This window comes from Arvicanthis niloticus, chromosome 20, assembly GCF_011762505.2.
Source record: "Arvicanthis niloticus isolate mArvNil1 chromosome 20, mArvNil1.pat.X, whole genome shotgun sequence".
NCBI classification, from domain to species: Eukaryota; Metazoa; Chordata; class Mammalia; order Rodentia; family Muridae; genus Arvicanthis; species Arvicanthis niloticus.
The window spans coordinates 28,285,914-28,300,946 of NC_047677.1; the positions used below are offsets into that span (position 1 = coordinate 28,285,914).

The 15,033-nt window shown below is 43.5% G+C and overlaps 1 protein-coding gene across 2 annotated transcripts in view; it reads right to left on the reverse strand.

Moving 5' to 3' along the window:
• The window catches only part of Tet1 (tet methylcytosine dioxygenase 1), a 65,271-nt gene that overhangs the window by 18,405 nt on the left and 31,833 nt on the right, over positions 1-15,033 (reverse strand). For both annotated transcript variants that reach the window (XM_034523721.2, XM_076917127.1), the window contains exons 3-5: positions 10,125-12,330; positions 5,740-5,830; positions 5,105-5,198 (exon numbers count right to left, since the gene is read on the reverse strand). In XM_034523721.2, the coding sequence (XP_034379612.1) occupies positions 5,105-5,198; positions 5,740-5,830; positions 10,125-12,330 (2,391 nt within the window). The remainder of the gene's footprint in view (positions 1-5,104; positions 5,199-5,739; positions 5,831-10,124; positions 12,331-15,033) is intronic.

Consider the following 15,033-nt stretch of genomic DNA (forward strand, 5'->3'; position numbering starts at 1 on the left):
CTCTGCATGTGCATCTCTTTGAGCCTCTCACTTTCAACTCAAGCACCAGAACATCTCCCACTTTCTAAGGGGCCCCTCCTCTGCTCCACACAAGCCAGCCTCGGGACCTCCACCTGAAATTCTCAAGTCACAAGCCAGCTTTGTAATCACCCTGGAACTCCTCACAAGTCTTAGAACAAGTAAAAATAAAGCTTTTTGAAACCACAAATAAATCAGTAAGTTTAGACTGGGAAAGATAGGTAAAAATCTGATACAAGAGTTAAGAAGTTTCCCTTTTAAGCATACATATATTCGCGAACACACACACTCGCTAACACACATATGCATACTAGTGTGTGCGCGCGACACACACACGAACAAAATTAAAATCTTCACCAAAAAAAGGAAAAAAATTAAAACAAATCAAAACCACTTTCATATAATATGTATATTTGTTCATAGTGGCCCTGTCTACAATTATAGTATCTGGGAGGCTCAGGCAAGAGGGTCACGTGTTTGAAGATGCCCTGTACTTAGAGATAACAAGACCAGTGCTTTTTCCTTCCTGTTTGCCTGCTTCACGCGCACCCACTGCCCAGAAAATGGCTCTGTATATTCAGGAGTTACAGACAACTGTGAACCACTATGTGCTGCTAGGAACTGGATGTGGTCCTCTGGAGAAACACCCAGAGCTCTTAGCCATGGAGCCATCTCCCCAGTCCTAAGCTTCATTCATATAGTCAAACATCGTACCAGATTATGTGACATTCTCTGACCCATTCCTTGATTCTGCTGGGGACCAAGTCGACCTTCCCCATGATCTCTCTCTACAAAACCTTTCTGCTATTTTCTTGTTTGGTTCTTGCCTCCAGGGTGTGGTGACTTTAAGGTGCATAACCACTAAAGGCACCAAGGAGCTGCCTGCTTTCTACCCTATGTATGCTGTATGTGACGACAGCGACTGAAATCCAAGCAGGTATACTTTCAATTTTATGCATGTCTTTTTATCTAGAAATCCTTTATGAGATACATGATTTGTGAATATTTTCTCCCATCACCGTCTGCTCTCATTGCTGTATTAGTAGTGGCCTCTGTAACCAAAAAAACAAAAACAAAAAACAAACAAACAAAAAAAAAAAAAATAAAACACCCAAGAATTTTGATTGATTGAGCTTATCTTTTGCTTGTCTTCCTTTGGGAATCGACCTGAGCAACCTGGACCAAGAACCAGGATGGGATTACAAGTGTCAGCCCAGCCACCAAACTTGGATTTCCTTTTTCTTTATCTGGCCATTTCAGAAACATTTACTTCTAAGTATCCGTGATCATATTGGCATCCACTTTTGTTTAAGTCATTGAAGGCTTATTTGTCAACTATTAATTCTGTTCCATTGACTGTGAGTCTAATCCCATGACAGTAACAATTGTTATTATTATTATTATTTTTTTTTTTTTTTTGGTTTTACGAGACAGGGTTTCTCTGTGTAGCCTTGGCTGTCCTGGAACTCACTCAGTAGACCAGGCTGGCCTCGAACTCAGAAATCCGCCTGCCTCTGCCTCCCAAGTGCTGGGATTAAAGGCATGCGCCACCACCGCCCGGCAACAATTATTTCTTAATTATGTATGTCTTTACTCTGATCATGACTAAAAACTTTGGGAGAAATGAATTCATTTGGCTTACAGGTTAGAGTCCATCATCAAGAGAAGCCAGGGCAGGAAGTGAAGCAGAGGCCAAGAAGGCACACTGCTTACTGACTTGTTCAGCCTGCTTTTGTTTGATTTTTTCTTTTCTTTTCTTTTCTTTTTTTTTTTTTTTTTTTTTTTTGGAGACAGACTTTCTCTGTGTAGCCCTGGCTATCCTAACTTGCTCTGTAGTCCAGGCTGGCCTTGAACTTAGATTCCTTGCCTCTATCTCCTGAGTGCTGGGATTAAAGGTACCTGCCAACAGTGGCCAGCCATGAAATTATATTTTAATTAAATTTGAAAAAGTAAAAAAAAAATTTTCCATTAGATATACTAGTGTTGGGGGCCGACTTTTAGCAGAAAGCGGCTATCAGCTTTGCAGCCATCTTGAGCCATATACCCTGACATGAGACTTGGATTACAATAGCCTACAACAGCTGAGCACACTCTGATAATCTTGGTTTAGATACCTTGAGATTAAAGGTGTGTGAGATTAAAGGTGTGTGAGATTAAAGGTGTGTGACTTAAGAGTATGACTTAGAAGTATAGAGATCAGAGTTAGAGACAAGACCTAAGGGCATGATTAAAGGTGTAACTTAGAGGCGTGGCTTAGAAGTAAGACATATAAAAGGCAGAGACAGAACAGATCATCATCAGACTATAGAGAGAGAATCAGACATATCAGACATTAGGTAGAAGACACTTGGCTCCAGACAGAATCAGACACAGCAGACAGAGGAGACAGAGAAGGAGACACTTAGAGGAAGAGAGACTGAAGAATAAACGGGATTGAATCACACCCTGTCTGGTCTCCATTCTTCGAGTCTGCCCTCACCCTCGCTCTTGCTGAACCCCGACCTGCAGACCGACCTGCAGACCTGAGCGGCAGCTTGGGCCAGGATACAGTGGCCGCCCAAACGTGGGTTGGCCTGGTCCTCAACATTTTGCCTGGGCTGCGATGTTTTTGGCAGCCCCAACGTGGGGCTAGTGTGGACCCCAACATTATTTTGGTTGCCCCAACGTAGGGCTAGTGTGGACCCCAATACACTAGGATAGTGTATGTGGAAATATTTGAGGGCCTGAGTTCAACTCCCCAGAACACATGTAAAAACACCAGGAGAAACATCCCACCTGTGATCCCAGCATTGCCAGTGGTGAAAGAAATTTACCTGGAGCCCATTGGCAAGCTCTAGGCCAAGGAGAGCCCCTGTCTCAAAGGAGTACTCAAGGAAATATCTCTATCGGCTCCTGTGTGTATGTGCACTGAAACAAACATCATCAGCACCCATTGTAGTAAGTCAATGGCTTTTAAAACCTTATCCGCATACTAAATACTGTGTTAGCCTATCTTGGTAAGTGAAAAATGGGGGCTGGCAATATGACACCTTCTTAATTACTAGGAACTCCTGCTCTCAGACATTCCTGACCTTTGCTTTGCCCTCTGCCTCGATTTCCTCACTGATCTCTAAGATGGTGTGGTAGTTGGAATGACAATGGTTGCCAACAGGCTCATAGGTTCCAATGTTACCAGGAAGTGGCACTATTTGAAAGGATTAGGAGATGTGACCTTGTTGGGGATGAACTTTGAGGTTTAAAAGCCCGCGGCAAGTCCAGAGTCAGTCTCCCTCTCTCTATAGTGACTCTCACAGCAGTAGGACAATTGCTGTTGTTAATAGAAAGATACCACGGGCTCCACATTTTGTTGCCATGGTAATAATACTCAAGGAGGTACCTTCTTCGGGAACGCACAATGGTACAGCCCCAAGACAGACTTGAAGACAAGCAAGCATATATAGTCACGTGTACATGAGCCCAAGCAAGGTGATTTAATGACTTTGATAATTCAGCTAGCTCAAACTCTACACAGCCAAACTCAGTCATATCCCACGGCAGTAATAAAACTCTCTCAGACTGGAGAGGTGTCTGATTGGGGAAGAAAGAGTTCTTGTGAAACATGTATAATGATCTTGGATTGTAACACCCATCTAAGTTTAAGGTGAAAATGGCCTCTATCCTGCTAAACAACAAGGCACAAGTTCTCCAAACAACATGCCAGGGGTCGTTAGAGCTGCATTCAGCAAGTGTGCTTACAAGTGACCCTGCCACACTGCTGTCTGAGGGGGAAATCAAGGCTAAATAGAAGCAGGCAAGGCCCCCCACTCACGGATAGCCACCACATAAAAACTAGGTAAAATAATTCTTTCTGTTCAGAGATTCCACATTTTGAAAGTGATGTCTATTCAGTAGCAGAAGAACTTACAATTAATTCCTCAAAGAAACTCTTAGAAACCAGACACCATATCCTTATCAAAGATGTTTTAAAGGCTGCAGTTGAATACAGAGTATGTTGTAAGAATTATTAATCTCAAAAGGAGATTTTAACCACAGATAATAGACACACAGCCTTTATATTTATGATAAACCTTTAAAGCACTATTGCTGGGCAGACATCCCGATTTATAACTTGCTGGGTTCCATCTGGGCGGCTCATAACTCTAGCTAGCCAGAGCTCGAGTGGTCATGTTTCCATGACTCCTTACACCCCATGCTGTCTTCTCCTCTCCTCCGACCCCAACCCCAGGAACCAAAACCCAGCTATAGGCTGTCAGTATCTTTATTCAACCAATAGTTTTAAATTCAGGAGCAAGATCACACAGCATCACTTTGTATAGTGTGAGGATTCTCTCATCCCTGAGGCAACCAGGACCAGCATATAGCACATTTCAATACAAGCAGCAGACCAAACCTCAACTGCTCGAGAGGGCCGTAAGAATCCCTCCAGACCTGGCATCTCTGTGTCTCAGACACTCATGATGGCCGTAAGAATCCCTCCAGACCTGGCATCTCTGTGTCTCAGACAGCAAACTCTTCTAGCGGAACTTTCAATCACTGTGTAAAGACGGGAGACCTGGTTCTCTCCCTGTACCATGTGATCTCCAGGATGGATGAAGATGGTTGGAATGGGTTGCTGTTGCCTTACTTTTTGTTGTTGTTGTTACTGTTCCTTTCCCCTTAACCAAAGACCTTTGTACTTGCTTTTTGTCTTTTAAGAAAGGCTCACATTCCAAAAATAAGGTCTTAAGGAAAGGAGAATAAAATCTATTGACATATACTTACTCATTAGACAGCAAATACACTGAAAAATGTAAATCACTCAGTGACTATATAATCTGATGCACCTAAGGAAGTGTGTGATCCTTGGGAGACCATGGGGGGAGGGCTGGAGTTTTACTTTTTCTGATTGAGTTTAAACAGCACTGTTTAAATATCCAGGAAATCAAAACTCCAGTAATGACACAGAGCTTCTCTGTTATCTCCCTGTGGACTCGGCAAGTTTTCTAGTCTCCATTTTTGCCAAAAGCAAAACCTTTTAATGTAATGCATAGGGAAAAATCCATTTTCTAAAGTACCAAGAAAAGCAAAGTCTACTGGCGGCACTCACCCACTTGGCGACCGGGCAGCCCTGAGAGCTCTTCCCTTCCTTTCCCGTGAACACTATCTTCTCAATCCGGATTGCCTTTCCCTTCTGGCCATACCTGGTACAGAACACAGTAGGGGGTGGGACTAATTAGTGACAATCCGCACTTGAAGTCTCCATGTTTTCATATCTAAATGCATTGAATAGACACACGAATCAGTTTTAAAAAAGAAAAATAAGAAGAAACGGTTGTCATTTACATTGGCTAAAAGCCAGCTGTTATGTGACAGATTGATTTTGTTACCCAATTCTATTTACGTAAGGGTCACTCTAAATAAAAATAGCCTGACCTCAGCACAAGTCTCGGGCAAGTTAGGGTGAAAGCGTGGGTGGGAGTCATCTCAGCTATTTCTACCACTGTACAGGAATAGGAAAACACATGTTCCTGATTTATCAGACAGGCTTGCCGTGTGAGGGTGTCCCCAGGGCCCCGCTCCTGGGAGGGAGGACTCAGGAGGACCGGTCCTATTGAGCCCTAAGGACCATCCAACTCACTCCTGACCATCTTCATTCACCTTATGACCATTCCAAGCCCTTTACTCTGCCTTGACCCAGGGCCACAGGAAAGAAGGGTTTAGCAGGGAATCACAGCTCCTCACCTAGTCTCCATGAGCTCCCTGACAGCAGCCACACTTGGTCCTGCCCCAAGGTGTGTATAATATGGGCCTTTGTCTTTTTGTGTACCTCCATCTGTGGAAGGAATCAGATTATTAGACCCAGTTTTACAAATAGCACAGGGGCTTTTTTCTCTTTGTTTGGATTAGTTTCGACTTTTAACATATGAAGACAACAGGGGCTGGCATTGAACTTCTGGCTCTTAGTTCTTCTAGCAGTCAGAGGAGAGAAGAGAAAAAAAATTTAAGGGGGGGTCGTATTTGGTCTCCCATCTTCTAGCTTTTTTTTTTTATTAACATGACTAAAACTTAGTAAGATGAGGTCTTAGTAGAACCTCAAGTCACTCACTAAGTATCCAAGAATGGCCTTGAGCTCCCGACACTCCTGCCTCTACTGCCCAAGCCCTGGCATCACACCTGGCTCCCTCTCCTACCTTTGGAGGTTTCTATAATAACTATTAATAAAGACCACTAACTCTGAAAAGCTTAGCTTTCGTATCCTATTAAAAGTGAGTCTGGTAACAATTCACCCTAGTACAGGTACACAATTATGTATTTATTGTAAAAATGTACAAGGAAGTTACTCGTTACAATTATTGGTAATATCAAAAGACAGACAACTTTAACACCTGCACACAGGGAATCAGTTATAGTTACCTTTATAGTAAATACAATAGTTCTTGGAACAACTAAGTAGAAAACAGAAAGTTAGTGTACATGACATGTTTGCACATTTGGGAGGCTGAGGTGTGTCCAGCCTGGACTACACAGTGAGCCTGAGGCCAGCCTCAAACAGCCTAAAGCAAGGGAGTCACTAGCTAGGCTTAGGGGTGCACAGCTGTAACCCTAACACTGGGAAAGAGAACTGAAAGAAATGTTTTAGGGGTCCAGACCAGCCTGCCTTATATACCAACGTCCTGTTAAAATGCACAACAAAACGTCCACTTAGAAAGTATGTAATGACCTAAATTCTGTAAATGTAGATAATTAAAACTAACAATAATGCTGCAGCCTAAAAAGGAGCTGGAGACACTATGGAAATGAGACAATAGGAAATCAGTCAGGCTTCATAGCCCAGAGACAGCTCAGCGGTTATGAGCACTGGCTGCTCTCCCAGAAGTCCTGAGTTCAATCCCCAGCAACCACACGGTGACTCACAATCATCTGTAATGGGATCCGATGCCCTCTTCTGGTGTGTCTGAAGACAGCGACAGTGTACTCATATTTAAAGAGAGAGAGAGAGAGAGAGAGAGAGAGAGAGAGAGAGAGAGAGAGAGAAAGAGAGAAAGCAAGAGATGAACCTAGCAGGACCCAAGTCATTATTTTAATTAGGTGTGTGTGTTTGCTTGTGGACATGTGCTCAGGAGTGCAGATGCCTGTAAAGGTGTTGGGTCCACTGGAATGAAAGTTACAGGGGCATTTGGCATTTGGCAATAGTTTCAGTGATTTGGGGTTCTGTGAAGTATAGGTAAGTGCATGCACTCTGGCTTCTGTCTAGTGGAAAGGGGCCAGGCAGTCCCTATTAATTAGGTCGAGTATATCAATACTGCTAATTTTGACAAGCACTGACCGAGAAACGGCTTATTCTATTTGATGGTATCCTGAAAGGAAGACCCTCAGCTACAATGATGTTACTCAGATGACCGGAGTTTTTGCTTCTGTCTGTTTAAGAACACAGAAAAAAACATCACCTAGAACCGTGGTTCTCAACCTTCCTAATGCTGCAACCCTTTAATACAGCTCCTTATGTCATGGTGGCCCCAACCATGGAATTATTGCCATTGCTACTTTATAAACTATAATTTTGTTACTGTTATAAATATAATGTAAATATCTGATATTTCTGATGGTCTTAGACATCCCTGTGAAAGGGAAGTTTGATCTAAGGGGTCAAGACCTACAGGTTTAGAACTATTAATAACCAAAAAACATGGCACTCAGTGTTTAGTAATGGGCCGCCCATTACTGTGCCTTTGTATGCAGAACCTGCTAACCCCACACTCCAAAATCTAGATTAGCCCAGAAATATACAGGCTTAAAAAAAAAAAAAAAAGAAATCTACTTTTTCTTTCGCAAAGATATACAGAAGCCGGGCGGTGGTGGCACACACCTTTAATCCCAGCACTTGGGAGGCAGAGGCAGGAGGATTTCTGAGTTCGAGGCCAGCCTGGTCTACAGAGTGAGTTCCAGGACAGCCAGGGCTACTCAGAGAAACCCTGTCTCGAAAAAACCAAAAAACAAAAAAAAAAAAAAAAAAAAAAAAATATACAGAAAAGTAATCTCTTGTAATATTAAGCTATAAAAGGCGCGGCAGGTAGAGGTTATTTGCACAGGGTCTAGTTAAGTAAGTTTGTGTGCATGCGTGGGTGCGTGTGCACACTAATTGTGATTTTGAACTTTCTAAGTAGGGTAAATGAGTGTCTACCACCACCTCCATCCTTTGGAAGTGATTACAGCTCTGGCCTGCAGTTCTCATTTAACCACCCACTCTCAAAAAGCCTGCATCTACGAGGTAAAATACTAATCCCCTTTGGTTGAAGCAGATCTTGAGTTTGGGCCATCCCAGACATGAGTCTATTTTAACAACTAAACCTGCACTGAAGAAATTCAGTCCGTATGTATATTATAAAGTCCACTTTGCAAGGAGAGAATTGAGGAGGCAGACAGACTTCAAGAACAAAATTTGTACCGTCTTCTTTTTCTGTTTATTTTGTTTCAGTCTCAATATTGGCTGGCCTATTGTTACTTGAGCCCTTTCATGAAGTCGGGACAGGATTCAGCTCTCACATGTTTCATATAGTGAGCAAGTTTCTCATAAAAGAATGACCAAGAATCTTTACATCAGCAGGAAGTGATGTTTTATAAAGGTACAATCTTTTTAATTAAGAAAAAAACCAACCAAACAAAGAAACAAACAAAAAAACACTAAAAACAAACAAAAAACAAAGACAAAAAAAAAAAAAAAAAAAAAAAAAAAAAAAAACCCAACCCTGCTGGGGGCCACAGCAAATGCCTTTAATCATCCAGGGTATCAGGAAGCAGAGGCAGGTGGAACTGTGTCAGTTTGAGGAAAAGCTTTCTTTTGTCTTTAATTTTAGATTTTTAAATTATGTGTGTGTTCCTTTTGTATGTACATATATGTGTATGTATGTGTGTCCTGAGCAGGACTTGGAGGCCAGAACAGCGAATTTGATCTCTTGGAACAGTTATTAGATGTGGTTCTGAGCCACCATGTCAGTGCTGGGAACTGAACCAGGGTGGGCTACAAGAAAGAACAGCACTTGCTGGTCTTAACCTCTGAAACATTTTTTCCAGCTCCTACACTTTACAGAAATATTATGTTACTGTGTGGTGGTGGCAGTGGCTGCACATGCCCTAATCCTAGCACTGAGGCAGAGGCAGGTGGGTCTCTGAGTTTGAGGATAGCCTGCTCTACAAAGAGTTCCAGGACAGCCAGGGCTATACAGAGAAGCCCTGTCTGGAGGATGGGGACGGGTCTGTGTTAAGTCTGCGTGACTGCAGTGACCAGTAGAGAAAGGAGGATCTCCTAAGGTGGAGATACAGATGATGACTGTGAGCCACTGGAGACACTGAGGGGAACTGAACCTGTGTCCTGCCCGAGCCTTAAACTGCTCAGGGATTTCTCTAGCCCCTCTGTGTGTGTGTTTGTTTTGGAGGGGTTCAAGTTCTAACTGGAAAACAGGCTAGACTCAAAACCCTTCTCCCTCATTCAGCTTCCCAAAAGTTGCAATTACAGGGGCCACCACATCCTCTCAAAATAATCAAAAAAGCACCACTACCAGGACAAAATTAACAAATCATTTTAATTGAAGAGAAATTTTATTATTCCTGTCATATTACTGTACATGAGGAGATCTGAGAATGTTTATCACAGCTTCCAGGCATAGAACTCAGGAGCCAGGATTGTGTGAGTGCTTTGCCTGCTGAGACACCTCCATAACCCCCATGAAATCTTAAGTAAAGATTGATATGTCCCAGATCAACAGCTAGGCTACAGAGGCTCATGTGGGCACGCCTTTCCTATCTCGAGATGCAGAAGCCATGGATTTGGTCGCCATCACCTAGGCTGTGCATGGTTTTACGTCATCTTCTTCTCTATGCACCTTCTAGGCTGAATTGCCTTTGGTATGGGTAGAGCAGAAGCAAATGTCCTGAAAATGAACCAGTGTGAACGGCTTTTCCCACCTGAAAGCCTTTACCTCTTTTCCCAGTCTGAGTAGAATAAATAAGATTTCAAAGTCAAACAAGAACAGAATTACTTAGTACATCTCAGCTAGACCAGAAGGAGCCAGCGATGGCCCCGCCCACCCTGACAAACTGGGAAAACACCCACACGAGTGAGTACTTACCACAGTCACAGGGTGCAGGTTCCTGCTCCTTCAATCCAGCTATCAGATTCTTTGCAGGCTTGCTAAAGAAGTCCGTGATGTTGCCATTGCATTCTGCCTGTGCACTGTCTGTGGCGGGACCCAAGGGTCCACTGCTTGATGTTTGAGCTTCACAGTTTGTGGTAACAACTGTAATTCCATTGGAACTTAATAGTTTCCCTTTCCTGAGGATAGACGCTGGGTCTGGCAAGAGTGTGTCAGGAGAGGTACCAGGCAACGTCGGTGGTGGTATCTGATGCACCAGGTTCTCTTGAGCGCCTAGATAAATCTGTGTTTGGGCAGCACCAGCCATTACATTAGCACACTGGTTAGATGAAGGGGGCTGGGGCAGAGGGTGAGCTTTCTGATTGACATTCACCATGGACTGTCCCTGAGAATTATCTGCCGGCTCTGCGAATGCCTGCCCACTGGATTCCGTCTTGAATTGGCATGTTGGCAGAGAATCTGATGGTTCTACCTTCACTTTCTCCTTTGCCCATTCAGGGTTTCTTGTGAATTTTATCTGACTGATAGGAGGAAATAACTTACTGTGTTGTGAGGATGTTTTACTTTGAGTCATGGGTTTTAATATTTGGTCAAAGATAGGAATATTTCTCAACAGAACAGGAAAACTACGTGGAGCAGACTGGCCGAACCTTTGAAACTTGGATGACATCCAAATGTCGTGCATCTTACTATATTCTAGGGCTAGCTGCCCTTGCTTCTTCTCATCATTTTCTTGAGCGCTGTGGGCTGGGGGTTTCTTTTTCCGCTTGTTTGTGTATGGGGTTGGTCTTGCCTTTTTCTGGGTCTTCTTTGGCTTTGCTGATGGTACACTAGGTTTATTTTGTATACTTGAAGGTGGTTTCTGATGTACCACGCGTTTCTCCTGACTATGTTTTTGCTGTGTGTTCTTTGCAACAAGGCTTCCTGGTGTACTTTCGGCATTCCTGACCTCTGAGTTGATGTGACTGATTGTGGACGCAAGTTGGGTTAATTGTGCTGCGACATCTTCTTCAATTTGACTGTAGGGTGCATCCTGGTATGAGGGATCATGGGAATTCAAATTCTGATCGCAGCTTAGCACCTGACTGCAGTTTTCAAGATTTTGACTTTCTACTGGCAATGGATGTGAATTCTGAAAACTATCAAAGGGAGCTTTCCCACCAGCACTGCTTTTCTTGTCAGCTGTAGGTAACGTTTCTGAATATCCTTGTGACTTTTTAAGTGCTTGGTTAGCAGCAAAACCATCAGGTGACTTGAACGCTGGGTTCTGGCCATTAAAGACAAGAGTGTCATGGGGAACACTCTTCTCTTGAACATTTGGGACTTGGAGGTCTTTTCTCACTGAATGAAGGATAGCCTTGCAACTGTTAAGTAGACTGGCCGTTCTCTGATGTGTTTCTTCATCCTTCTCTGCCTTTGAAGGGGAGGAGTTCTCTGAAGGAGCTTCTGAGAGCTGAGTCAGGGCTTCTATGGCCACCACTTGTTCCAACGTTAATCTTCTGTCTTTCATTAGGGATAAAAGACTTGGCTGAACCGGAGAGCCATCTTTGGGTTCTTTGTTGGGCACCTTCTCAGGGGGTTGAGGTTGACTACCAGTACTGTGTCTATTAGGGTGATTATTAAAGATGGTGGATCCTGCACCAGCCTGGCAGTTCAAGCCAGGTTTCTGGAAGAGCACGATGTTCTTTGGCCCCTTGAGATGATCACACTCCCCCCCAGAGGTGGTGACACTCATGGCATCCTTGCAATTTAAGGGATCAGTCAGCAGTTTAGAGGAATTACTTCCCAATACCTTGCTAAATTCCTCATGATTCAATTTGTTGAGTGGAAGGTCTGTGTCAGTGGGCAAACAGTGTACATTTTTCATGCCGTTTCTTATGGTCTGTGCAAATGTCGGGGAAAGGTTGGTTTGTTGCTTGTCATCTTCAGAGGGTTGGGAATTTTCAACCCCAGTTAAATTTGCATCGTGGCTTCCCTTGATTTGACCAGCTGCTAAGTGTGATTTCTTGTTTGGCGTCCACTTCTCCACTTCGATTCCCGTCATGCCTCCTGCATTCTTCCTTACATTTTCAAGGGGATGCGCGATCAAATCCAACCTTTGCTCTTCTTCCCCATGAGTACGGCTACTGTAGTCCATGGACTCTGATTTGGGGCCATTTACTGGTTTGTTGTTAAAGTCTGTCTGTAAAGGAAGCACAGAAATTATTTGCACTACCTGCTGAATGTCTACAATGAGATTTTGTTGTTGCTGTTAGGCTCCTGCTATGTATCCAAAATGGCTTGGAGTTTGCAGCAGTGCTCCAGACTCAGCTTGAGTCCTGGGATTACCTATGAGGTTGGCTACACCTAGCTGGAGCCCCACAATTCCGTAGCTTGAGTGAAGTCCTGGACCTCATCCCCAGACTCCCCTCACCCCCACTTAAACTACACATAGTAGTCCAACCTGCAATCCCAGAAAGCCAGAGGCGAGTAAACCTCTGCATTTGAGGCCAACTTGGTCTTCAGTGTGTGTCGTGCAGGACAGCCAGGGATACATAGACCCAGCCAATGAATCAAGTAATAATAAATAATGCTTTTGTTCAGTAGGCGACACTACAAAGGATGTGTTCAATACCCAGAATCAGCAAGGACAGGGTGTGGTGCAAAACTTAAGTGTGTGTTGAATCATCCCTGTGGCCACATCCCAGCCACGAGCCCCTCACTCAGCCTGGAAGCCTTTGTTCTTTGAGATTAGCATCATGTTTTATGGGACTTCCTTTCACTGAATATGATGCCTGTGACTTATGTTCACTTTGTCAAGTGTAACTGTAGTTCATTCATCTCACTGAGTAGTCTACTCATCCACACTACTGGATGTGGAGATTTCAGTGTTGGGCAGTGTAACTATATGGCTATGGACCTCTTGGTCTCTTGTATAATTACATTTAAATTACCATACACTATGACTACCAATTGGTATATTACATTTGTGCATAGTCCGAATTAAGGCTTTTGAAAACTAATTTGCATATTTTGTATTTATGTGTGTATGTACCTGGATGCATGTACCTGTTGAGCCCAGTAGAGGGTTATCAGAACCCCTACAAATGGAAGTAGAGCATTGTGAGCTATGTGTGTGCTCAGAACTGAAGCTGGGATCTCCTGAACCAGCCCTGTTTGCTCAACTCTTGATCATAGTATAAGTTGTATAGATGCCCAGTTTTTGTCAAAATTCTGTTGAAAAAAAAAAAGGCATTGTCTTATGTAAAAAGTATCCCCCCTTTTGTTTGTTTATTTCTGAGCGGTGGCATGGGGTGGGCGGGATGGGAGAGAGAACTGAGACAAGGCCTCATGCATGTTATAACCAGGTAAGGCTTTAAAATTTTCAGGCAGGCCAGGCTAAATTCATGCCTCAGCTTCCCAACTTCTGAGATTACAGGTGGTCTATCAGCAAAACAATAAACTTGGGCACTGGAGTCTTGTGCATGGCAAGGTTCTGCTACTGATCTACACCCTGGGCAATCATTATTTCTTCCTCTTCTTCCTCCTCTTCTTTTGGGTTTTTTGAAACTTAATGGTCTATAACCCTCTGTAACTCTAATTCCAAGGAACCCAATCCCTCTTCTGTCTTCTTTCAGTACCAGGCACGCATGTAGTACATTTAAAATACATGCAAGCAAAATACTCACACCCAGAATAGATAAAAATAGCAAATCTTTTAAAAAAAAAAAAAAAAGAAAAGAAAAGAAAAAGAAAAAGAACTAACACTTAGGACAAGAAAGTTCTCTGTTGGGAATTGAGAATCCATAGTTCAGTTGTGCCCCTGCCCCTGGCTCCATCCACAGCAGCGATCACGATAAATCCTTTCTGAAGCAAAGCTTTAAGGAGCATTGTTTCCCACACGTTCCTTGAGAGGTGAAAAGGCAACACCCTCAAGAAGTACTGTGAGCTTTGTTATATCCAGGGAGCTTTGCATCTGCTCAGCCTGAAAGCCCTGTCATTGAGAGACTCACAGAAGAGCTGGAGGGTTGGCTGGCTCAGTGTTCAGCAGTGCTGATCCTGCAGAGTTTCCAGTTTACAGCTGCCTGTAAATCCAACTCCAGGAGGAGTCCTACACCTCCATGCCTCCGGCCCCCACATAGACACAAAACAACAACAACAATGCAGAAAGCCAGATGCCTAAACAAGCACTGCCCATCAAACCCTGGTTTGTTCTTCAGTTTCCTGATGACTGGCTCGTCTACGGCCATACCACCCTGAACGCGCCCGATCTCGTCTGATGACTGGCTCATCAAGCCTAGTGACCATCAAATCTAGTGGCCCCAGCACTTGTGGACCTGCAATTCATCACCTTGAAGATCTCAGAGTCTTGACTACAGACTCTTTTTTTTATTATAATGTTTACTTCTTACCTATGCAACGCAAATGCACTTTTTTTAGCTTGGTGGTATTCAGTGAGAGACAAAAATAAGAGAAGGCTTTGGAAGAGGGATTAAAATCCTTCTAACATACATTTTTTTAGGATTATCTTCAAAAGTATAGAAAAGTAAACCTCTCAAACCATGAGTGCCCTTTGAGGCTGAGCCATCATAGCTTTGTTAAAGGACCCTTAGACCCTCCACCCCGCCACCAAACTAATGACTCCTGAGCTCTCAGATCTGTGTCTGCTACTGACCTCCGTCTTCATATAAATTCCTTTAAACCAAGCATGGCGGCTCACTTCAGTAACCCTAACACTCTGGAAGGAGGCAGGAGGACCTAAGAGTTCAAGCTAGCCTGGGCTCCATACATAGTTTCCAGGATGCTTCAAGATTTTGATCAATAAAGGGTTCATCTCTCTGCTGATCCCAATGGAAATTCTCAGCCACTATAAAATCAGTACCACGCAAAACAGTTACAAGACCTG